At 43.0% G+C, this 24,472-nt stretch overlaps 2 protein-coding genes across 2 annotated transcripts in view; one reads left to right on the forward strand and one right to left on the reverse strand.

The window, feature by feature from the left end:
• Positions 1–384: 384 nt before the first annotated feature.
• pcna (proliferating cell nuclear antigen) lies at positions 385–11,074 on the reverse strand. Its single transcript, XM_063055310.1, has 6 exons — positions 10,724–11,074; positions 7,957–8,054; positions 6,607–6,674; positions 6,318–6,512; positions 4,675–4,798; positions 385–707 (listed from the first exon to the last, which is right to left on the reverse strand). The coding sequence occupies exons 1-6, from the start codon at positions 10,942–10,944 to the stop codon at positions 628–630; spliced, it is 786 nt and encodes a 261-aa protein (XP_062911380.1). The 5' UTR covers positions 10,945–11,074; the 3' UTR covers positions 385–627.
• Positions 11,075–12,177: 1,103 nt separating this feature from the next.
• Positions 12,178–24,472, forward strand: part of LOC134351015 (phosphatidate cytidylyltransferase 2-like) — a 50,658-nt gene continuing 38,363 nt past the window's right edge. Inside the window, exons 1-3 of the mRNA XM_063056979.1 lie at positions 12,178–13,197; positions 21,136–21,257; positions 21,616–21,712. Coding sequence (XP_062913049.1) covers positions 12,574–13,197; positions 21,136–21,257; positions 21,616–21,712 — 843 coding nt within the window. The 5' untranslated portion in view covers positions 12,178–12,573. The remainder of the gene's footprint in view (positions 13,198–21,135; positions 21,258–21,615; positions 21,713–24,472) is intronic.

Genomic DNA, 24,472 nt, shown 5'->3' on the forward strand with positions numbered 1-24,472 from the left:
GGTGAGAGAGGGACATGCCTGCCCTAGCATGTGAAGTCAGCTCCGGCAGACTGGGCAGGTGAGGTCTACACTGAGACCCAATGGAAAGGGATGCAGCATTGCAACGCCCAGTGGGGAGCAAAGGGCACTGAAGACAAAATGGCCATCTACTGCAACCAAGTGGACCTGGAGTTCTGACATCAAGAGAGTGGAACAGCCCCAGTGAAAAAACTTTTCCACTCTCCAAGTTGGGTGCAAGATCAGTTACTCATATATGAAACAGATTTTCAGCATCGTCCTTATCTAGCCAGATCAGGAACCAAACCCAATCATCCAACACGCTCTGAAACTCGAGCTTTCCCCTTTGTTTGGCTCATCCCAATTCAAGCAGCAAGCAGTTAACAACACAGAAACAATTTATTTATCTGTTTCATTGAAGCTCCTTTATAACAAAGTGAAATGCTGGATACCATATTTACAGAAAATATCTACAAAAGCCTCAGGATAGCAACACAACATCTGTAAAGGACAAGTAGGTCACCAAAACAAGGCCACTGAACTTGGTCCTAGAATCTTTAGTTGTCTCCAATAACTGCATGACAAGTTTGCCCCTCCGATGGTCAATCTTCATCATCTAAATTCCTTATTTTAGGAAGCCTCTTCATCTTCAATCTTGGGTGCCAAGTAATACTTGATGTGCCCCATGTCTGCAATCTTGTACTCCACCACTGCAAAGCCAAAATTAATCATTAGACACTGGAATATTCTGCCTGACTCAGGTGTGATGGGACACAACTCTACATATCAGGTTCCACAATCAATAATATTTTTAGTTCTCTAGTCTGTATTTGCTGCAGTTGGGTATGTTTGTCCCCTGTGTGCTAGACAGCTCATGCACCTCCACGCTTAACTCACTTTCTGTGGGTTGAATATTTCAGCATGCCCAGAGAAGAAATGTACACCAACCCTGAACAGAATTAAATACCCTCTGATCTCATCCAGCCATGCTGGAACTATTTTCCTGGAAGCGGAGGATTACTTCCCTCAAACTGCTGAGCATTTAAACTCCAAATGTGCAATGTCTCAGTCCCGCGTGTACACTAGGGTTGTGAAACCCAAAGAACAGAAGATAATTTTGCCTTTTGAGCCGGCTGTTCTAATAAAGATCATGGTCAATGTCAGCCACTTTTTACTCATTAATTACACACCCAAAAATCTATCCACCTCTACCCTGAACATACTCAGTGGGTGAGCCTCTACAACCTCCCAAAGTTCCACAGATCCACCCCACCCCTGAATACAACGGGACAGATTTTCCAAAGAGCCAATCAGATAGTCTATTCCTGGGCTGCAGTATTCCAATCCAATGAACCAAATCCTGAATATTAAAAGTGTTAACAGGACCCCACCAATTACCATAGCATTCCAAACAGGTTAAGACCGGTAATTTTCACAATCCCAAATCAAGCTTGACCAATGCCATTGTATTGGCATGGCCAATGAAGGAGTCAGGTGCTCAGATTCAAATGACTTTCCATCAAAGATAAAGGATCACACGATTACTCAGTAAGGCTGCAAGAATCATAATGAGGTCATTTGGAACCAATATACACAAAAGGATACACGATCACTACCAAACCACTCAAAGGTGTAGAGGAACAATGGGTCCCAGGTAATTTCCACCCTTGGAAGTGAAACAGGTACTTGTGCTGATCAAGGGGATGCCTTATTGGCTGAGGGACTGGCCAGAATGAGCCAAAACACCATGCAAAACATTAATTAGGCCAGATAAGGTTAAGTATACACTCCTCTGCTTGCAGTAGGAGTGGAGGGGGGCAGGGAAAGGCTTCAGGTTAATAAAGACTTTTCTAAGACAACAAAACTATCTTCATGCAAGATCACAGGAAAAAGATGAAGAAAGAATGTTCTTTGGCATAACAGGAAATAGAAAAGGCGAGTCAAAAGGCCATAATTATGACAATCATGGGAAATGTTTTAACATGTGGGTAGATTGGGAAAATCAGGTTGATTATGGATCCCCAAGACAGTGAATTTGTTGAAGATGGCCTTTTAGAGCAGTTTTGTCGCTGTGCCTACAAGGGGATCAACTATACTGGATTGGATGTTATGTAATGAACCGGAAGTGAGTAGGGAGCTTAAGGTAAAGGAGCCCTTAGGAGTCAGTGATCACAATATGATTGAGTTAAGCTTGAAATTTGATGGGGTGAAAATAAAGTGTGATGTAGCAGAGTAAAAGAAATTACAGTGGTATGAGAGAGGAGTAGGCTAAAGTAAATTGGAAAGAGATGCTGATAGGAATGACAGCAGTGTAACAATGGCTTGAGTTTCTGGGAAGTCAAAGCTAATGTAGAAGTAAAAGAGAGGGCATACATCAAAGCAAAAATAGCAGGAAGATAGAGGATTAAGAAGCTTTTTAAAACCTACAGAAAGCAACTAAAAAAACCATTAGGAAGGAAAAGATAAAATACAGAAGCAAGCTAGCAAACAGTATCAAGGTGGATAGAAAAAGCTTTTACAAGTATATAAAAATAAAAATGGGATGACAGTGGATGTAGGACTGCTAGAAAATGAGACCAGAGAAATAATAATAGGTGACAAGGAGATGGCAGATGAATTAAATGAGTATTTTACATCAGTTTTCACTGTGGAAGACACTAGCAGCGCGCCACGTATTGAAGGGTGGGAGGGAAGAGAAGTGAATACAGTTAGTATTACAAGGGAGAAGGTGCTCAAAAAGCTGAAAGACCCAAAGGTGCAAGCCACCTGGACCAGATGAACTGCACCCTAGGCTTCTGAAAGTGGTGGCGGTAGAGATTGTGGAGGCATTAGCAACCATCTTTCAAGAATCACTGGACTCTGGCATGGTTCTGGAGGAAAGGAAAATTGCAAATGTCACTCCACTCCTTAAGGAGGGAGGCAGCAGAAAGGAAATCATAGACCAGTTAACCTGACCTCAGTGGTTGGGAAGATGTTGGAGTCAAATGTTAAGGATGAGGTTATGGAGTACTTGGTGACCCAAGACAAGATAGGACCAAGACAGCATGGTTTCCCTTTAGAGAAAATTTTACACGATGAACTCGTTGGAATTCTTTGAGATCACAAGTAGGATAAACAAAGGTGATGCAGTGGATGCTGTGTATTTGGATTTTCAGAAGGCCTTTGACAAGGTGCCACACACGAGACCGCTTACCAAGAGCCCATGATATTACAGCAAAGTCACTGGTATGGTTAAAGCATCAGCTGATCGTTAGGAGGAAGCAAGCAAGAATAAAAGGATTCTTTCCTGGTTGGCCGCCAGTGACTAGAGGCATTCTGCAGGGTCGGAGTTGGGACTGCTTATATTTACGCTGTATATCAATAGTTTAGATGATGGAATAAATGGCTTTGTTACCAAGTTTACAGGTGATGCAAAGATTGAAGGAGGGGCATGTAGTGTTGAGGGAACAGGAAGGCTACAGAAAGATTTAGACAGCTTAGGAGACTGGGCAAGAAAGTGCCAAATGAAATACAATTGTGGAAAATGCATGGTCATGCACTTTGGTAGAAGAAATAAATGTAGACTACTTTCTAAACAGGGAGAAAATCCAAACATCTGAGATGCAAAGGGACTTGGGAGTGTTTGTGCAGAACACCCTAAAAGTTAACTTGCAGGTTGAATTGGTGTTGAGGTAGGCAAATACAATGTTAACATTCATCTCAAGAGGTCTAGAATATAAGAGCAGGGATGTGATGCTGAGGCTTTATAAGACACCAGTGAAGCCTCATCTTGAGTATTGTGAACAGTTCTGGGCTCTTTATCCAAGAAAGATATTCTGACATTGGAGAGGGGTCAGAGGTGGTTCACAAGGATGATTCCGAGAATTAAAGTGTTATCATATAAGGAATGTTTGAATGCTCTGGGCCTGTACTCGCTGGAATTTAGAAGGATGAGGGGGGAATCTCATTGAAACCTTTTGAACGTTGAATGGCCTAATCAGAGTAGATGTGGAAAGGATGTTTCCTATGGCGAGGGAAGTCTAGGACAAGAAGGCAGAGCCTCAGCATAGAGGGATGTCCATTTAAAACAGATGCGGAAAAATTTCTTTTGCCAGAGGATGGTGAATTTGTGAGCACAGGCAGCTGTGGAGGCCAGGTCAGTGGGTGCATTTAAAGTGAAGACAGGTTCTTGATTGGTCAATGTGAAGGTTATGGGGAGGGGGTATAAATGATCAGCCAAGATTTAATGGCAGAGCAGACTTGATGGGCCAAATGGCCTAATTCTGCTCCTGTAACTTATGGTCTAAAAGAGGCCAAAAGGAAAGTGTAAAATTATGAGGATGTATAGGAAGATCCCATCATCTTCACCAGAGTCAAAATGGCGCGGCTCAGATTTAATGCAAATGGAAGGAGTAGAGGTGAGCATGAAAAACCCAGAATTTAGAGTGAATTCTGAGTGTGAGGCAGAAACAATCACATTTTAAAAGCAGCCGGTTGGACACATCGCCCGCTGTGACTTTCAGGGCTTCACACCGAGTTCAGAAGTCTTGTCATTGAAGCAGCACTACGTTTGGTCAAAACGCCCTCCAAATGCGTCATCAATTCCTCATTGCCCTCTGGGACTTCACCAGAAAGGGAAGCTCAGGCCCGGCAGCACTGCGCACTGGTTGCCAGGGTGAATGGTCCTGGATTACATACCTAGAGGAATGTCCGCTGACATGCTGAGTGTGACTGTCGGCGAGAGGGGAGTCGCTTTTGTGAAGAAGTTCAGATACCGTAGGGCAAAAGTCAGTTGCACAGGCTCGTTCATCTCAATGGTCACCTGTGGAGAAAAGCAGGTTTGCAGTGTTAGTCTTGCAGCCTGACTGTTGCATGTCGCAGCGAGCCATGACGGACTGCAGTCACCCCTCATGCAAAAGAGGACATGGCCAGACTGAGGATCTCAATGCAACTGCACGCGAGTCCAGGTTACTTGTACTTGTAGTTGGAAAGTCAGTAAAAGGACACCCATTACTGTATTGTTCAGTGAACACACAGGACTGGCCCTCCTCCTGCACACTGGACAAGGTCTGCCCAGAACCCCAAGGTTGCCCCACATGAAAACTAGACTCAGTGTCACAAGAAATCACTATGCAGCAAAGTTGGGTGCAAACAATGGATAGTTCATTCAGTGGCCAAGTTTCTGGTCAGTTGACCTGGAAGAATTAACATTTATTGCTGGTACTGGGTTGGTGGTAGCAAGGCAAGTGAATTGTGGTTAACCATCCTCCCCACTACACCTGTCCACTCAAGCCTGCCAGGGAGCTGGAATTCTTGCCCTTTCTGGTCTGTGTACGATTTCAAGTTATACTCAGCAAAAGAATTACCCTTTAATCTGTTCCTTGAAATGTAGCAAGGCACAGCCCCAGGTCAAGCAAGGATGAAAAATTATAGCCAGGGCCACAGATACCCACATCTATGAACAAATATAGGGTCTCTTCAGCTTACAAATGCCCGACTTGTGCTTAGCCTGTACATATGGACAAGACTCCAGGGGACGGGCAGAATCGATCTGCTGGTCACAGCAGGCTTCCACTACCCTACGGACACTCGACTCCTGCCAGCATTTCTAACTTGTGGACTGCTATAAGTTTGAAACGACCTTTAAGGAAAGGAATCAATGACCTAGCCCGAGAGCATTTCCCAGCACAGCAGGTATACAATCTGTGGTCACTTTGATAGGCAAACCAGCTCGTTAATCACGTGGCAGCAACTCAAATACATAAAAGCATGCAGACAGAGTCAGGAAGTTCAGTTGTTGCTCAGACTAGAGACCAGGTGGGGAAGAAATGTGATTGAAGTGGCTTTGACCGTGGAATGATTGTCGGTGCCAGACTGGGTGGATTGAATATCTCAGAAACTACTGATCTGTGATCTTCACAAGTCTCTAGTGTTTACAGGGAAGAGCACGAAAAACAAAAACCATCCAGCAAACATTAGTTCTGTGGGCGAAAATTCCCTGGGAATGAGAGCGGTCACAGAACGGCCAGACTGGTTCAAGTAGACAATAACTCAAATAAGCATGTGTTATACCGGTGTGCAGAACGCACAACACGTCGAACCTTGAACTGGACGGGCTAGAGCAGCACAAGACCACAGCAGGTTCTACTGCTGTATCTAATAAAATGGCCAGTGAATGCAGGATGAAAGGGATGTCATGGTACATCATTTCTAGCTGCTATTGGATAGGAGCACCAATGAGTGTAGATGGATGGACACGTTTAGTTGATCCAGTTGGGTGATCAGCTCATCTGCAATAGGCTCTGGTCCTCATGGTTCGCAGAGCGATCAAAGCCACTCACCGCCTCCTCCTCTTTATCCACGTTGCTGGTCTGTGACAGCTTAACGTTGCCCGTACCCAGTTCACCACTGGCGGAGAACTTCACACCATCCTTGGCGCAGGAGATCACAACGGCATCACCAATCTGACTCAGGTCCCGGCAGATCCGGGCAAATTCACCGGATGGCATTTTCACCACACAGCTGTACTCCTGCTCCTGCAAGGCACCAGGACAGAGCACACAGTCACACCACCGCAGACCAAAAGCAAAGATCCCTCCGTCAGTGACACACATTGACACAGTGACTTACTGGAATTCCAAGCTGCTCAACATCCAAGTCCATCAGCTTCATCTCATAATCAGACACCTTCTCCTGATCTGTAAGAAAATCAGTAGTAAACATCAAACTTACCGCTCAATTACACCCATACGACCAACCAACCTAACCCATGTGCCTTCGGAACGTGGGAGGAAATCGGAGCACCTAGAGGAGACCCACATGGTCACGGGGAGAACGTACAAACTCCTTACAGGGCAGAATTTAACCGGAGTCACTAGCGCCGTAAGTGTTATGCTGCCAAGCAGCCCTAATCACAATTCCAACATTTATATGCAGTCTTCAGCACTCTAGCAGTGCACGGTTAGAAAAGCGTGAAGAGATTTACTACAATACCACAGATGTGTACGGACTATAGAAACAATTTTCTGGTTATGGAACACAAATAAGGGACACACTGATGCTCAAGATGTGGTTTTACCACAACAAATAACTAGAAAATGCATCCACCGGCAAGACAATGACCACAGGTTAAACTGCTTTATCTGATTGTTTACTTGATAGTTAGATCAGGTTATTTGGTTAAAAAAAATCTGGAGAACATAATGAACCAGGAGCAATAGGATGAACTGGACAGAAGAGCATGCAGTTGGTAGGCCAGCCCCTCCCCCCTGCGATCATGTGCGTTTTCTCCACTATCCCCCTACGTTCAACGACGCACGGGTTGGCAGCTAAATTCACGCTGCAAGTCGCCTTTAGGACGCAGGTGGGAAAAATGAACAGAGTATGGAGTAAATTAGCGGGAGAAAGGGATTGCTCTGAGAAGATATGGATCCAGGGCAACCCCCTTCTATGGAGGCAACACCCAAGTTGTTTTGATGTGAATATAACATGCTGGCAATCTGACAAAATCTTTGCATACCAGCAGGGAAAGACTGAACTAAGTAGATTGCCCTTGATAAAAGGATAGAAAATTGGGTATGCCCCCCCCCCACACAATTCAACCTCAGTCAGAAAACCTGACTGATTGCACCTCACCTGTGGTAAGCCAATACAAATTAAGGCCCTGAGAATGTGTCACATAGCACTTAAAAAGAAAAGTAACTGAATACACTTGGCCTACGTATACAATGTGGCACTATTTTGTTAAATAGGCTGCTTCAACCCAAAAGAATCCCATCGAATTCTGTACTTGAGAGGTGAGATACTCACTCCAAGTCAAGGTTGAAGTTGGTAGATTTTTGAACACCACAAGATATGGGAATCAGGAATGTGGACTAACCACCACCTCACTGAATTTGGGAGATGCCCCAATAGAACACATGGCCAACTACCGTTATTTCCTGCATTCGTCAGAAAGGAATCAAACTGCCTGATACCCACTCTGTGATTCGAACACCAGCGCCAGTGTGTCTGCGTTGTCCTCTGCTCTCAGTGTGATGATATCCTCATTGCCAGCACATTTAAGAATTTTGGACATGCTACAAAAGGAACAAGAGTATTAGAGATAGCCCGAAGTCATCGTCACTCAATACATCATTCTTACGAGCTTATTGCTAACCCATGAAGCTCTAGTGATGCTCGGTGGAGACAGATCATGACCTTCTACTTTTATTGACGTGCCAAGGGTTATAATCGATTAAACATTCAGTCTCTTATACCTCCAATCTTAAACTCCATTGCACTCTCTAGATTTTGCCTAATCTACATTGTTATTGGTTCCAAAATGTTTGGTTGGACAAGGAACAAATAACAGGCTGTGCCCCCTGGTTCACAGTAACTTGCTTTTATCTTCAGAAATACCGCTAACTTTGGCTGGGGAACAAATAATGTTCCATCTGACAGGATGCACGTATCCGTTGCCTGGTAACTCACTACCATTTCAGCCTAAACCATGTCAGAGGGTCCTTGGGGTTGATAATGCATTACTGCATATTTCTGTATGACATAAGAAATCATTCTGGCTCATTGAGTCTACACCAGCTGGTGTATCAATCTCACCCCCTACTTATTTCTCCGTTTGACACTTTCTCCCACCATCCCAGCAACACTCAAAGTGGTCAATTAAGCTACAAACCGGAGGAAACCATAACACCTGGAGGAAATCCAGTGCTCTAAAGGGAGAACGTGCAAACTCCACACAGACCGCACCAGAGGTCAGAATGTGGACCTCTTAGAGTTAGGAGTCAGCAGCTCATAGTAGCTGTGTCACCCTTCTTGAGCCCGTGGAATCATAGAAGGAAAACTTGCACTTGAAGATCGATAGTTTGCCAAACAAACGTACAAATTAGGATCAGTGGAAGGCCATTAAACCTTGCTCTGTCATCCAATAGGACCATACAAACCTAGTGCTGTATTCTAATCTAATGCTGTAACCTTTCACAAGACCATTAAGACATGGAAGCAGAATTAGGTCATTTAGGCCCATAGCCTGCTTTGTCATTCCATCACAGCTGATTTGTTACCCTTCTCAATCCCAATCATCTGCCTTCTCTCCATAACCTTTGGCATCCTGATTATCAAGAACCTATCAGCATCCGCCTTAATTTTCCTCAATGACTTGGCCTGCATAGCCACCTGCAGTAATGAATTCCAGATTCACCAGTCTCTGACCAAAGAAATTCTCACTCATCTGTTCCAAATGGACTCCCCGCTCTTCAAGCTGTGCCCTCTGGCCCTATACTCCCCCCTCCCCCCGCCATAGGAAACATCCTCGTCACATCCACCCTATCCAGGGTTCCAAAAAGACACTCCCCTCCCCACCCCATTGCCAGTTTTTTCTAAACTCCACTACGTATTCTAGTCCTCTGGAAATGAATGCCAACATAGCATTTGCCTTCCTTACCACTGACTCATCCTGCAAGTTAAGCTTCAGGAAATCCTGCACACAGACTCCCAAGTCCCTCCGATTTGCTACCCATTTGGAACAGTCCATACCTTTACAGAGTATCTTCTACCAAAGTGCATGACCGTGAACTTCCCTACACCACTTCCTTACTCGTTCTCCCACAAACCTGGCCACAAATCCATGAATCCCATCACCCAGACCATTGACATACAACACCGACCACCTGAAGTGCACCACTAGCCACCGGCAACCAGAATAGGTTCCCCTCTAAACCCATTCTGCCTCCTGTCAGCCAATCTTGTATCTATGCTAGTTCCTTTCCCGTAATACCAGAGGGTCTTATCTTGTTAAGCAGCCTCATATGCAGCAGCTTGCTGTCATAAACCTTATCGAACAGCTAGCAAACTCTGCTTCCACTGCCTTTTGACGTATTGCAGATTCTTCATTGTCTGCAAAAAAAAAATTCATCACCCAATTTAAATTGGGAACTGGGTATTTTTAAACTGCGATTAGTAGTCCTAGATTTTCCTGCAAGAGGAAACACACTCTATCATCCCGTCAAAATCCTTCAAGATTTATTTCAATCCGGCAATTAATTGCAGACTGCACCCAACGGCTAACTTATTCGCCTCGCCAGTAAGTTATAACAGATAGACGTAAGGCGCTACATGGAGTTAGGTTGGGGTTACATACAATTTACTTCAACGGTAGAGCAGACTAATTATTGAATAGTCCCCGTTCTTGAAAGTGTTGCAGGCGTGGGTGTAAAAGAAGAAAAAGGAAGTTTCAATTTTGAAACAGGATTAAAATAGTTGAAATTTCCCATTTTAATCAAGGAACTGTAACAAGCCTGGGCATATTCCCGCCAACCCGGCCTTTGTCCTTTCGCGCGCAATTGACGTCACAGCCGTGCCGGTGGCGCCTTTTTGTAACAAAAACGGAGGGAAATGGGCACCCGGGCAATGCAGCTGAGTAGCCCGGATACCCCAATCCAAAATTCTCTTCACTAAGAATAATGTCCAATTCTTTAATGCAAACAGTTAGAAGTTATGTTCACTCAACGGCAAGTCGCGGCGTCCATTTTAGCTGCCCGACAATATTATACAAGTTGTACGAAAGGAATTTTATTGAGATCACGGTACACTTTTGCAATTTTAGCTAAGTTTATGATTTCAAAGCAAGCAGATATTAAATGTATTTTTAGGAGATGACCCAAGATTAGGCCCGCCTTACTCCTGCATATAATATAACGTATTTCTAACACAATAGCACTATTTTGTTTTCTTCTGCAAAAGCACGCACCTGCTGAGATTTACCCCCATGGATAGATTTCTGTCGCAACGGTATGTGTCGAACCCGTCGCTGCGAAGGGTGAGCTGAACCAGGGAGACGTGCGAACTGTCCATGGACTGCAGGCTGATGCCGGTCGAGCTGATGTCCCAACAAGCTTCGGTGATCAGATCCTTCAGGGCCTCTAGCACCTTCTTCAGGATGCTACCCTGTACCAAGCGAGCCTCGAACATCTTTACAAATAACTATGAAACACTTGCAACAGACTAAAACAAAATAAAACTGAAGTTTAATGGAAAGGACTGCAGCAAGCAGACAATGACCCACTCCCAATCTTACCAGCAAATGAACAGGCCTGCCGCACGCTCACTTCCTGATATAACCTTATGCAAATCGTTCGTTCCATATATGGCAACGGCGCGAAATTACGTCTCATTTTTAAATATGACGTGCAGTAATAATCTAAAAACTTTTATTATTAAAGACGTACTTGAATCATATTTTCCCGATACGGCCGCGATTAATCTAAATATCGATATTCCTTGAAAATGACATAAGCAGATTAATATCAAACGACACCAATAGGTTTCAAATAGAAAATATTATTTTATGATCTTTTAAGGTTGTTTTCCGCTGCACAACTGCGACTGTTCAAACACTAATCGAAAATGTACAATTAACAGATTTTAAGCTAACAAGCTTTTGCAATGAATTACAGACGTTCATCAATTGAACGATACAACAATATTCATAATATTGATACAGCAATATTTTATAACAGTATAAATGCATTAGTGTGCGGATTGGTATACATTCCTGGGGAAAGCATTAACTGTGTTTCTATTATGTTCCTTGTCAGAATGCAATAATTGCACATCTTAAAATAACTTTCGTTTTTATATCTAATTTTAAAATAACGTTTAAGAGAGTTTGGAAACGTATAGGGATGGTAGGGGTATGGAGGGCTATGGTCCCGGTGCAGGTAGACAGTTTAAATGGTTCGGCGCGGACTAGATGGGCCGAATGGCCGGTTTCTGTGCTGTTCTATCTATAATCTAAGTATATACTAATACCGCTTATGAACAATAGAAGAATAGAACCTATAGCAAAGTAGCTGCTTTGGGCAACATGGGGGTCAACAAGAGAAATGTCAATATCAATGCTGAATTATATTTGGAGTTTGGTTGACTTGAAGGGTGATTAAAAAAAACCCTATTAAAACAAAACATGCAAGTTTGGAAGAACTGACTCAAATGCCTTTCATCTCTCATGCCTAAACCTCGGCACTGGGAGAATGCTCTTCCTTTACCTCCCTGCTTCCCCTCCCCTACCCCTTTATCTTTCCCCTTACTGGTTTTCCCCAGGAACCTACCAGCCTTCTCCTTCCCACCCTCCCCCCACCTTCTTTATAGGGCCTCTGCCCCTTCCCTCTACAGTCCTGACGAAGGGTTCCGGCCGAAACGTCGACTGATCGTTTCCACGGATGCTGCCCGACCTGCTGAGTTCCTCCAGCGTGTTGTGTGCTGCTTTGACCCCAGCATCTGCAGAGTATTTTGTGTTTGCTCTTTTTTCTGCCTCCTAGCAGAACATCATTAGAAGGACCGTTACACAGCGCTCTACTCCCGTTCCGTTGCAGCTGAAGGTAATTCCCTTTGAACAGCGCTCTCCAACTGCCGCTTGGCATTGGGATGGTCATTTTAAAGTGCTCCGGAACCCGTCGGAGGACTAAGCTCTCCAGCGCTGCCTGGTGTTGGGAGGGATGTTGGCCAGCTCTCTATCATCCCCTGGCGTTAGGAGGACCGTGTTGCCGGCGCAGCTGAGGGGAAGACTATTTAAATACAACCCAGCACCCTTCAGGGTCTATGAGCCGGCGTCCTCTAGCCTCTGAAGTTATGATTGTTGTCTTATCATTTCTTGTGAAGAGAGGGAAACCTCGCCCAACGTCGCTCATCACCAACCCCTGGCGTTGGGATTACCGTTGTCCGGTGCTCTGCTGCGACATCTACCGTTGGGAGGACCGTTTTTCGGAGCTCTGCCACGACATCTATCGTTGGGAGGACCATTGTTCGGTGCTCTGCCTTGAAGCCTGGCTTTGGGAGAACCTAGCCGGAGGTCTCCTGCGATCCCTGACATTGGGAGGACCGATGGTCGGTGCTCTGTTGCGACGTCTACCGTTGGGAGGACCGTGTGCCGGTGCTCTCCAGCGCCCCCCCCATCGGCCGGGAGGACCGGACGTCGAGCTCGAGCGACGGCAAGCGTTGGGTGGACGTGAGGCAATTTGGTGTTTGCTGAGGAGCTGCAGGTTCCTGTCACTCCCGACGCCGGGGCCTGAAGCTCGTTGGCCAGTGACAGCAACAGCAACGATCGCAGGCCGTGCCGTGCTCTCCGCCAAATCAGCCAGGGCGCCGAGGGAGAAGCAGAACGACATGACGGAGCTGAGGCGCAGGGCCCGCGATGACTCGCAGGATCCACTGACCGAGTTGGTGGTAAGAGGCGCGATCGGCGAGGCGATGTACATTCACCCGCCCCTTTAACGAGAGTGGGTGGAGGAGGGGGAGAAATCAACATAGCCATGTCTTCCCGCACCCCCTTTCCCAGGTTTTCCCCCATGCATACACCAAGATCTCCCCCATCCCTTTTCCCGGTTTCCCCCCATTCCCAAGTGTCCACGCCATTCCTGAGTGACCCCCCCCCAGTATCCCTCTTCCAATCCAGTGACCCTGTTTATCCCCCTCCCTATTCCTCAAATTCCATCCCCAAATTCGTCATCCACATCTAAGTCTGCATCACTGTTCATGCCCTTCATCCCGCCATTCTGCACCCCACACTCGTCTTTAAGTCATTAGATCCCAAGACATTTCCTCGATTGCTGCCTCATGACGTGTGTCATCAGTATCAACCAGAAAAATTCTGGTCGAATGCTACTCACTCCACAGACTTGAGTGGACATTTAGGTACGGTACTGAGGTTGAACACTGTCTCTTCTGTCATGTTCAAGACCCGATGCCGCAGTTTGAAAGAAAAGATGTGCTCTTTTTGGTGTCCCAGGGCCAATATTTCGTTACCGGGATGGACAATTTGATGATTACTGCATCAATATTTGTAGGAATGTGTTGTGCAAATTGCTTGCTATGCTTCATACATTAGAAATGTTCGAATGCCTTATTAATTGAGAAGTATTTTGATGTTGTGAAAGGCGTCTTAGAAATTAAGATCTCTTTCTGAGGGCACCAGCGACATCCCCACCCAAATCCTGTAACTGGCCCACAAGATTTGCCTAAGATTGGGATCATGCAATATGTCCAAGGAAAGTCTGGGATTGATTATTGGTACTTCAAGGAGACACTCTGATCAAAGATGCACATGAAGAAAGAGTTAAGGAGAGCATGTTATTTTACAGCCTTGGCAGATAAAAATCAAACAAATCTGGTGAAAATTTTTAAAAAAGTGAATGTGGAATTGTATGACATGTTGAACAATGGTTGCAAGAACAGAAATTAAGTACAACAAAAGAGGAATTTAAGACTAGGCATGATTAGTTTATTGAACAGATTTACAATATAAAATAATACATTGCAATACAAGCCCTTCAGACCCACAATGTTGAGTTGACCTTTTAACTTACTCCAAGATCAATCTACCCCTTCCTTCCTCAATCGCCCTCCATTTGTCATTCAACCATGCTCCTATATGAGTCTTATAAATGTCCCTAATGTATCTGTTTGTTGCACTCTCCACCGCAGTGTTATGAATCCTGTCATTAACCAAGTACTCTGCCTTTAAATTTGACCTTCCAAAGTTATTACCACACTAAATTGTAACTACAGAAAGTATTGCAAAATGCACTATTTTTATACCAAATAAGTATCTTCAGTGCAATTAAAACTAAATTTAGCTTAAGGTATTTATTGCATGTATTTTAATTCCTGGCTGTCAGTGTGATGAGCCTTAAGTTCCATAGAGTTGTGTTGTATGCTTGTGAAAGCAATTTGCAGGTCACCTTTGTGTGTTGTAGTGGAAGTCAAATTCACCTGTGGTTTTTCATCTTTTATTTTTGCTGAAATGGTCAAAAGTATTGATGCTTTTTAAGCAGACACATTTACCTTCACTCCTGGTCACAAAGCAACTCTTCTCACCTTTCTGGAAAAGATCTGGTTTTGTCTTTGTACTTTCCTTTTTGCTTTTGCCATGTTTAATGCTCACCGCAGAGTGTTTTAACATTCACAAAAGGAATGCACGTGATGGTTCAAAGAATTATAATTGAATTTTAACTTAAGCTAGCAATGTATAATGGGAAACAGTAAAATCATTATGGTCTAGTATAATAACATTCCACATTCTGATCCCAAACAGGATGTCTTGGAAGAGTCTCAAGCTGTATATCAAAGAGTAAATTGTGGCTTGAGACGGTAGTCAGAGTGTCATTGGCATTGCCCATTTAACGCAATCAGTTACGGACGGGCCCATTTCCTGAAAGAGATGTAATACTACCCAATGCTGAAAATGTTGCAGCTGTAGGGTTTCTCTAAATTATTGCCTCATGTAGATTGCTGTTAATCACTGGTAGATCTGTCCATGTCTACATTAAAGTAATTAAACCCAAACTATAGTGGTTATTCAAATTTTTCCGGATGCACATAGCACACCCTTCTCTTACTTTGATGGTATGACATGAAGTAGCTAGAGTTCTGACCACATGCGAGGCCTTCCTTGAAACCTAAATGGTTTCAGGACAGATGGGATAGTGACCATAGTTTCCAGAATCTTTCAGAGCAGCGAATTAAAGAGAAATCTGAAAATATATCTGAGATATGAAAGACCAGAGGCAAGGAAAGAAATTTTACACATCTCCTGATTATTTTAGTGTATTTTAAAAGAATGAGTTACTTTTGAAGTGAAAGCAATACTTTAGTGAAATGGATGGCAATAAACACAGTAGTTTGTTACAAATCCTCATGAAGTAATTAGCAAGCACTTAATTATTTTTCTTAGCAAAGATGCCGGGTATATAAGGCCAGCCCCTTGCTCTTCCTGAATCATACCAACCTTATGATTGGAATAGATTGATGTTTATTATATCATGTAAGGGGAGTGTCATCTGAAAAATTGCACACGTGGGATTTTGCCAAGGTATGTCCCTATTGTGTTCTATGCTGAATGATTTCTAGATTGTAGACATGGATTAGCTGCAGTTGCTGTAAGTGTGCCTGAGTGTAGAAGGCTGAGGACCAATTCAGCCTTGGTTTGGATGCATACAGTACAGAAGCTAGTGGTGGACAAGCACATCAGCCTTCTGCAGAATCACAACTCAATTATACGGATGGTGGAAGAGAGAAATAAGGAATAGAGAGATGGGATAGACCAGAAAGTGACCATGAATATTATATAATTGATAAAAAAAATATAAGGGGGTTTAACCTGTCCATTGCATAAGAGAGCTACATGTTGCGGTGAAGCAATTGACTCGTTTAAATTTCATAACTGTATTTTGTGATTGGACTTCAAAGGAAATTCTGAATTTTTTTGTCACCAATTTCACAATCATCTGTATTTTCAATGTAGTGATGCTTTATGCGATTTTATATAAGTAAAAAAAAAATTAGACCCTCTATCAATAAGGCCAGATGATGAAACACCTTTTTTTTTGCACACTGAAATGCTGTTCTCTTTGTCCGGGTCTGGATAATTCATTCAGACTTGACCATCAAGAATTCACTGAGGGTGTTTTTTCCAGGTATCATAAAAAACTAACTCTCTTTCAACTTTTCAACTGTCACAAACATGAGAAAATCTGCAGATGCTGGAAATCCAAAGCATCACACACAAAATGTCGGAGGAACTCAGCAGGCCAGGCAGCATCTATGGAGAAGAGTAAACAGTTGACGTTTGGGCCAGGTCTTAGCCCAAAACATTGACTGTTTACTCTTTTCCACAGATGCTACCTTGCCTGCTGAGTTCCTCCAGCATTTTGTGAGTGTTGCTTTGAACTATGGTTGGACGTCACCAGTCCTTGCTGGATATTGAAGGATTGGGTTAGCTTATCACAGTCTCTGCAGCCTACTAGCCAGTTATAATTTGTATAGCTGATATTAGCTATAACTGGTGTGATGGTCAATTTATTTTTGATTTTCTCAAATGGAACTTCTCAAAATCTTTTGGGTTGGTGATTTCCAATGGTTTTCAAAACAGAGTGAGGTCAGGGATCTTATGATGACAGCAGATGTTTCCTTATAAGTACATGTTGTTTGCAATATACTAGGCAGGCACACAATGACATTCAACAAGGCATTTGTCCTGAGACTAGCAGAAATAGAGTCTCAATTTGTTCTGTTGACTAATCAGACTAAAGGGATGGCATCTGATCATTGTCCAGTTTCCTTTGCTGGAGGCCCTGTGAAAATGGGCGAAGACTTTCAGTCAGATTGGTCATTATAACCAAAAGCCTGTTTGAGTTTGACACTCCACATGTGCACACAAATACTGGATGGGAAGAAGGGCGCTGTGCAGCATTTGGTGATGCCTTTGAAGAGAAGTTTGAGCTTATGGCATTAGTTTTTAACCTCTAGGCACTGCATCATCCTCACTGCTGCTGCTTCAATAGCCAAGAGAATAATGGCAGTACTGACCTGCTGACATCCAAATACTGCAGGCAATGGCTCTCACCTCTGACTTTGCTGATTCTATTCCATTGGGCTGCAGGATCCCAGAGAAAGACTGTATTTTTTCCACAAGCAAGGAAATCTGCCAGCTCTTCTGCAGATTTATTTCAATAGTTATTAAACGTTTCCTTAGTTTGGGGTTTTTTTGAAGTGTACTTGGTTGTGTCTCGTCACTCTGAAGTAAGAGGTATTACAAAATACTGATTTCACTTGCATTACTGTCGGATATCAGGTGTAAAAATACATTTTAATGGATACATGGGAAGTAAATTGTGTGGGTAACCCTGAGAGTTGGAAATGTGACCCACTCTAGCAAACAGATCAAGAAACACTGTCATGTGGGAAATAAGCTGAATCTTTCTCATCTAATAAAAACATCAATCAAGGCAGTTCTCAGACCAAATTAGGACAAAGAATTGCATGAGTCAGTGAGAAATGTAAAACATTTGAGCAAGCAGGATAAGCACACTTTCAAACAAAAATAGAAAGTCAAATGTAGAAGCTATGTGGAAACGTGTGAAGCAATTCCGTACCTGCTCTTTTCACTTCAGTTGAAATTCCTCTCTTCCTATAGATGGCTAGATGGGCTGAAGGGCCTGTTTCTGTGCTGTACTTTTCTATGTCTCTATGATATCAAACTATAGATGTCTCCTTCCCTCTTTCCCTTGTGCCTGTACTGTTAACTAAAATAACTTCAGAGGCAAATGCTGAGAGATATGCTGTATGCTGTATGTTGCAGGAAATAGAGCAGTGTCTTCATCATAATGGTGTGTTGGATTGCATTAGTTGGCTTTAGAATTTTGTTGGTCATCCATGGATTAGAAAATAACATGGATACAACTCATACAAAGCCTATTTCAGCAAGTTTTTGTAGCTTCATTTGCTTAAGTTCTGTTGCCTTTAGTTTTAAATTTATTGGAAGTCAGAGTGATATTTTGGACAATGTGGCACCAATACAATAAATCTTTGCAGATTCAGTACAAGCACAGTTTTATTCACACGGCCCTGCATCATTATATTCAGGATGTATTTCCCTGTGTTCCCAACCAATTTCTCATGTAGTGAAGATTGAAACTTGAATTGGATCAGAATTTAACAACCGGACTTCATATTTAATAGTCAGCCTCCATCATGTTTCTGAGTTCCATTCACACTGGGATTTTATAAATACCTTCACCCAGTGACAACAGATCTCAGAACGTCATTGGTTATATTGAGGGACATTCGCAGTTCTTGGTAGAGATGGGAATGTGGATGAGGTATGATGACCAGCTTTCCTAGAAGAAGAAAAAGCTTCACTTTCCCTGTCGTGTTTTGCAAAGACCCAGCACGGGAATGCCCCAGGTCTCTGGATAAATATAGTTGTGTTAGTAAAATATATCCTCTTCCTTGACAAGCCCCAGTAAACTATATTTGGATTTTCTTATAATGTCAGCCAGTTGTAAATTGGTGTTAATAGGAAAAACATATCCAGAAGTTATATATGCTTGTTAATTTTTTGATTTTAAAGATGTAAATACTGCTGACAAGGCCATTATTTATTGTTTGCTCCAGTAGCTCTTGGAGAAGTTTGTGGTAAGACACATTCTTGAATTATTTGCTGAATTCTTGGTGAAGGTTCTCCACAGTACCGTGCGGTAGGGAGTTCCAGGATTTAGCCCCAGTGATAACAAAGGAACGGTAACATATTTTCAGTTGAGGAAGGTAGGGGGCAGGTGTTGGGGCTTCAATGTTCCCTTTGTTCCTTGTCCTTCATTGTGGGAGAGCCTATGAGTTTGGGAAATACTAAGTGGATTTTTGGAGTTCATTTTGAGATGATACAGTTAAGTAATACCTCTGCAGCTATTACTTAGATGCCGGTAGAGCAAATGACGACTCAGGGTGGTACTTGAGTGCCAACCAGGGAATGCATGGTTGAAGCTGAACTCATCAAGGCAAGTGGAGAATTTGCCCTTGCCCTCTGTTTTTTAAAGTTGTAAAAAGGCTTTGTGCTGTCAGGAAGTGTGTCACTTGGTATAGAACGCTCATTTCTTTGATTTAAAGGGACTTCTGGTTGCCGCACTACAGGAAGGATGTGGAAGCCATAAAAAGGATGCAGAGGAGATTGACAAGGGTGTTGCCTGGATTGGGGAGCATGCCTGTTGAAAACAGGTTGAGTGAACTCGACATTTTCTCCTTGGAGCGATGGAGGATGAGAGGTGACCTGATAGAGGTGTATAAGATGATGAGAGGCATTGATCGTGTGGATAGTCAGAGGATTTTTCCCAGGGCTGAAATGGCTGCCACAAGAGGGCACAGGTTTAAGGTGCTTGGGAGTAGGTACAGAGGAGATGTCAGATGTAAGTTTTTTATGTAGAGAATGGTAAGTGCGTGGAATGGGCTGCTGGCAACAGTGGTAGAGGTGGATATGACAGGGTCTTTTAAGAGACTTTTGGATAGGTATATGGAGCTTAGGAAAATAGAGGGCTATGGGTAACCCTAGAAATTTCTAAAGTAGGGACATGTTCGGCACAACTTTGTGGGCCGAAGGGCCTGTATTGTGCTGTAGGTTTTCTATGTTTTTCTAAAATTTATATGGCTGATCCAATTCACTGCAATAAAGATGATGGGAGGATCTATGGCAATAACTTTAGTGAATGTCAAGTGTAACTGGTTAAATTCTGTCTTGCTGGAGTTGGTCATTGTGTAGCACTTTCACAGCAGGAATGTTACTTGCAGCATCAGTTCATATGAGTATTGTGGAGGTCTTACTGGACAGAGGCTGGACACCTTCATTCGCTGTAGTGTGCTAATGAAATGAACGTTGTACAATGAATGATGAATATGCTCACTTCCGACTTTCTGATGGAAGTGTGTAATTACTGGAACAGTTAAGTATGATTAACATAGAAACATAGAAAATCTACAGCGCAATACAGGCCCTTCAGCCCCCAAAGCTGTGCTGAACATGTCCTTACCACAGAAAGTACCTAGGTATACCCATAGCCCTCTATTTTTCTAAGCTCCGTGTACCTATCCAGGAGTCTCTTAAAAGACCCTATCATATCCGCCTCCTCCACCATCGCCGGCAGCCCATTCCACGCACTCACCACTCTCTGCGTAAAAAATCTTACCTCTGACATCTCCTCTGTACCTATTTCCAGGCACCTTAAAACTGTGCCCTCTCGTGCTAGCCATTTCAGCCATGGGAAAAAGCCTCTGACTAGCCACATGATCAATGCCTCTCATCATCTTATACACCTCTATCAGGATGAAAGGTCACCTTTCATCTTCCATCGCTCCAAGGAGAAAAGGCCGAGTTCACTTAACCTATTCTTGTAAGGCATGCTCCCCAATCCAGGCAACGTCCTTATAAATCTCCTCTGCACCCTTTCTATAGTTTCCACATAGATTCTATAGATTAGGCTTCGGAGATCACTCTGAGGGACTCCTGGAATGATGACCTGGGTCCGGGATCATTTAACTCCAATATCCACTACCACTTTCTTTTGTGTGAGACATATATCTCCCAGTGATGAGGAGTTATTCCCTGATGCCTATTGACTTCAATTTTGCAAGGGCTACTTGGTGCCACGTTAAGTGAAATACTACTGTTAAGAGTTTTGACCCTCATGATGTTAGAAATTAGAAGGTTGGATTCCTGTGCCTATACATAATGTTTCACAAACTCTTAACTCTTTCTCAGATGTTGGGTAACCTTTTTCCCCTAATCTAGCATTACTCCTTTAAGTCAATTGTTAACTGCTGGATCTTATTTTAATTTAGGAAGGTGAATTGCTGACAACTGGAAATGAGGTGAAAACTGAATTAGGGAGCTCGGATGTTCGTCCCCCGGTTGATAACACTCCAGAGGTACTGAACAAGGCTCTGTCAGGACTGTCTTCGAGGTACAGTATTAACAACTACACAAATATTTGTTGTTGTGCTCCTTGGGTTTCTCTCTGTAAAACACGTAAATAGCAGTTAGTTCGCTTTAATCTTGAGGCATTATACTTGCAATTTGACGGACAAATGATGTTGAGCTATGCCAAGCTTGCTTATCAGGGACATTAATGGGATCAAGTGCAAGTGTTATTTTTGATGTGAGCAGAAAACCAGTGCTGCAGCATGGGTATTCCATTTGGTAATAGAACACCACCACATTTGGGAAACTGAAAAATTAAGCAAAGGAATTGAATAGAAATCACATTTATGATGTGGATTTAATCCTTAAAGTTGGAATCAAATTTGTTTTCTTTTTGATAGATGGAAGAATTGGTGGGTACGAGGAATTCTGACTCTGGCCATGATTGCATTCTTTTTCTTGATCATCTACCTAGGACCCATGGTTTTGATGATGATCGTAAGTTACAGTTTTGAACGTTTAATCATCCTCTTTGTTAATTTGGTCTGTGCACCATTTTTTAGGGTTACTCAATTAAAGTTGTTTTGTATGCTTCCACTTAGCTGTGAACCAACTTCAAGCTCTTGTGTTCCTGAATGTTCAATAAATCATTTTACTTCCTGTTTCCTCCTGTCTCCTTAAAAAGATTTTGGCCAATATAGGGGTTCGGCACCTTGAAGGTCATTTGTCCTACAGTGGCATTGCCAAAGATTGAACTTCTATTTTTAAAGTGCCCTTTCACAACCTCAGAACACCCAGAAGTGTATTCAACTGTTTACAAAATATTTGGAAATGTGTAAGACAATTTGCACTCCGCAAGGATATATGACTAATGATCTGTTAGTGGAAAAGCAAAAAGATCTACAGATCCTGGTAATCAGAATAAAAATAGAAAATGAGAAAATATTCTGCAGGTCAGGCAGCATGTGTGGAATGAGAATCGGGGTTAAAGCTTCAGGTTGGTGACTTTTCTTTAGACTTGAAGCATAAAGTAAGATATTTAACTCTGCAGAGAAGGGTAAGGATAGATAGAACAAATGAAATGTCAGATAGGATAGTGATGCAGTTTGATATTGAACAGGAGATTGTGTTGAAGGCTGCTAATATCATCTCATCTGAGGATGTGTAAACAGGAGAACAGAAGAGAGAAAAAAATTCTCAAATTGTAAAATATAGAATAGAGCAGTTCTAGAAAATGGAAAGTCCAGGAGGTCAGGCAGTATCAGAGAGAGAACTGAGTTACATTAGAGTTATCCATGGATTGAAAGACAGAAGTCGGAGATGGTAGAAATCTTAAATAAAAGCAGGAAGTGCCAGAGATGCTTAGTAGGACTGACAGCAATTGCACATAGAGAGAAAAGGTCTAAACCCAAGGCCAGCAAGCTCTCTTACATAAGACACTGCAATTGGTGGGATTAGGAGCAACAAACAGTCTATTGGAGGACTTCAGTGGCTCAAGCAGCGTTTATGGAGGAAGGGGTGTGGGGTGGACTTGTCAGCGTTTTGGGTTGAAACACTGCACCAGGATTTATAACCTGAAACAAAGACAGTTCCCTCCCCACCCCCCCACCACCACCCACAGATGCCACTCAATCTGCTCAGTTCCCAAAGCAGATTTTTGTTGCTCCTCATCTTGAGAGATCATCAACCTAAAATGCTAATCCTCTTCCTAGTTTAACTCCTCCCAAAGTCAGGCTCTGCCAAAACTGCCAAGCACTCCCAGACTTTCCTGTTCTGCTGGTTTTCTGAAATTGTTGAAATAAGTATTGATCCCCAAGGGCTGAAGCATGCTAAGTTAGTGCAATCCTGCTCCTTGAGCTTATGTTGAGCTCCATTAGAGTAACGTGAGAATATGATGGAGAATAAAACTGGTGGGCAACTGGAAGCTCAGGGCCACCTTTAAGAAGTAAACAGAGCTATTTTAACATTCATCATCTAATCTCCAAACAGTCTTTCCAGTGTACAGTATGAGCAGCAAATGCAGTATCCCAAACTGGTAGAAGTGCAAATTAATCACTGCTTTCACCTGGAAGGACTGCTTGTGTCCTTGGATGGTTGGAAGAGAAGTGCAGAAGCAGAGTATTGGCTTTCCTGCAGTTGGGTGGGAGGGTGCTGTGAGAAGGAGATTGGTGTTGATGCAGATGGAAGAGCGGATCAGGGCGGTCATGGAGAGAATACTGAAAGAGGAAGTGAGGGGAAGATGTACCTGTCGATGACTTCTCATTTAACCTTGCATAAAATATAGAGGATGTTTCATTGAATATGGAGGCTGGTAGAGTGGAAAATGAAGAGAAAGGGAACTCTATCCTTATACAGTGTGACAAAGTGGAAGGCTAAGTGGATGGGAGGAGAGGAGCGAGAGCAGAAGTGTGTGAATTGTAACACATGGGACACTTCCATTCAACCTGGAAGTGAGGAATTGGGATTTTTTATGCCTATCATTTTAATTCTTTTATCTTATTTCCATAGTGATATTTGCTGTGTTCTGAATCTCACAGTTCCAGTACTTTATTGGCCTCTCTACTTCAGATAGATTAGCTGCCAATCAAAGCCTTCAACGTTCTCTCCTGTTTGACACCAATTTGTGTTTGTTTTCTTCTGGTTTTCGCCTTGCATCCAACTTCCTTTTGTTATTTCTATTCTTCTCCTTCCCCTGCATGTTTAAACATGTCTGTTTTCTAAATGTTCCCAATTCTGAATAAACATTATGGTGCTGAAGCGATAACTCTTATTTCTCCACTCTACTGATGCCAGCTGATCTGTATTTCACATTATTTTCGGCTTCAGTAATCGGTTTTTAGTTAATGGTTGAATGATAAATGTTGGCCAGTACAAAATACAGAATTCTACACAAGAGATTCTGCAGATGCTGGAAATCCAGGGTGACATACACAAAATACTGGAGGAACTCAGCAGGTCAGGCAGCATATATAGTGAGGAATAAAGAGTCAACATTTTGAGCCAAGACCCTTTATCATCCTCCCTTGAAGGATGGCATTTCCTAGTACAACCTTCCCTCAGTACTGAATGTCAGCCTCGATATTTGTGGTTTCCAGTCTGAAATGGATTTTAGTATACAAATCAACCCCATGACTGGAACCCGGACCACTTCTTAGACAGCAGGATTTTGACCGTGGGCTGCATTACATGAAGCCTAGTGCTATTCTTTCTTGATGCCATAATTAGGCAATCATGTCTGGTGTACGATAATCACTAGCC

Source organism: Mobula hypostoma, chromosome 8 (genome assembly GCF_963921235.1).
Source record: "Mobula hypostoma chromosome 8, sMobHyp1.1, whole genome shotgun sequence".
NCBI lineage: Eukaryota > Metazoa > Chordata > Chondrichthyes > Myliobatiformes > Myliobatidae > Mobula > Mobula hypostoma.

Excerpts from the sequence above, each read along its gene's own strand:
- pcna (XM_063055310.1), bottom strand. The coding sequence starts at position 10,944 with ATGTTCGAGGCTCGCTTGGTACAGGGTAGCATCCTGAAGAAGGTGCTA. Across the intron at positions 8,055-10,723 it reads ATGGGGGTAAATCTCAGCAG|CATGTCCAAAATTCTTAAAT; the intron begins GTGCGTGCTTTT and ends TTCCTTTTGTAG. Across the intron at positions 6,513-6,606 it reads TTGAGCAGCTTGGAATTCCA|GAGCAGGAGTACAGCTGTGT; the intron begins GTAAGTCACTGT and ends GGTGCCTTGCAG.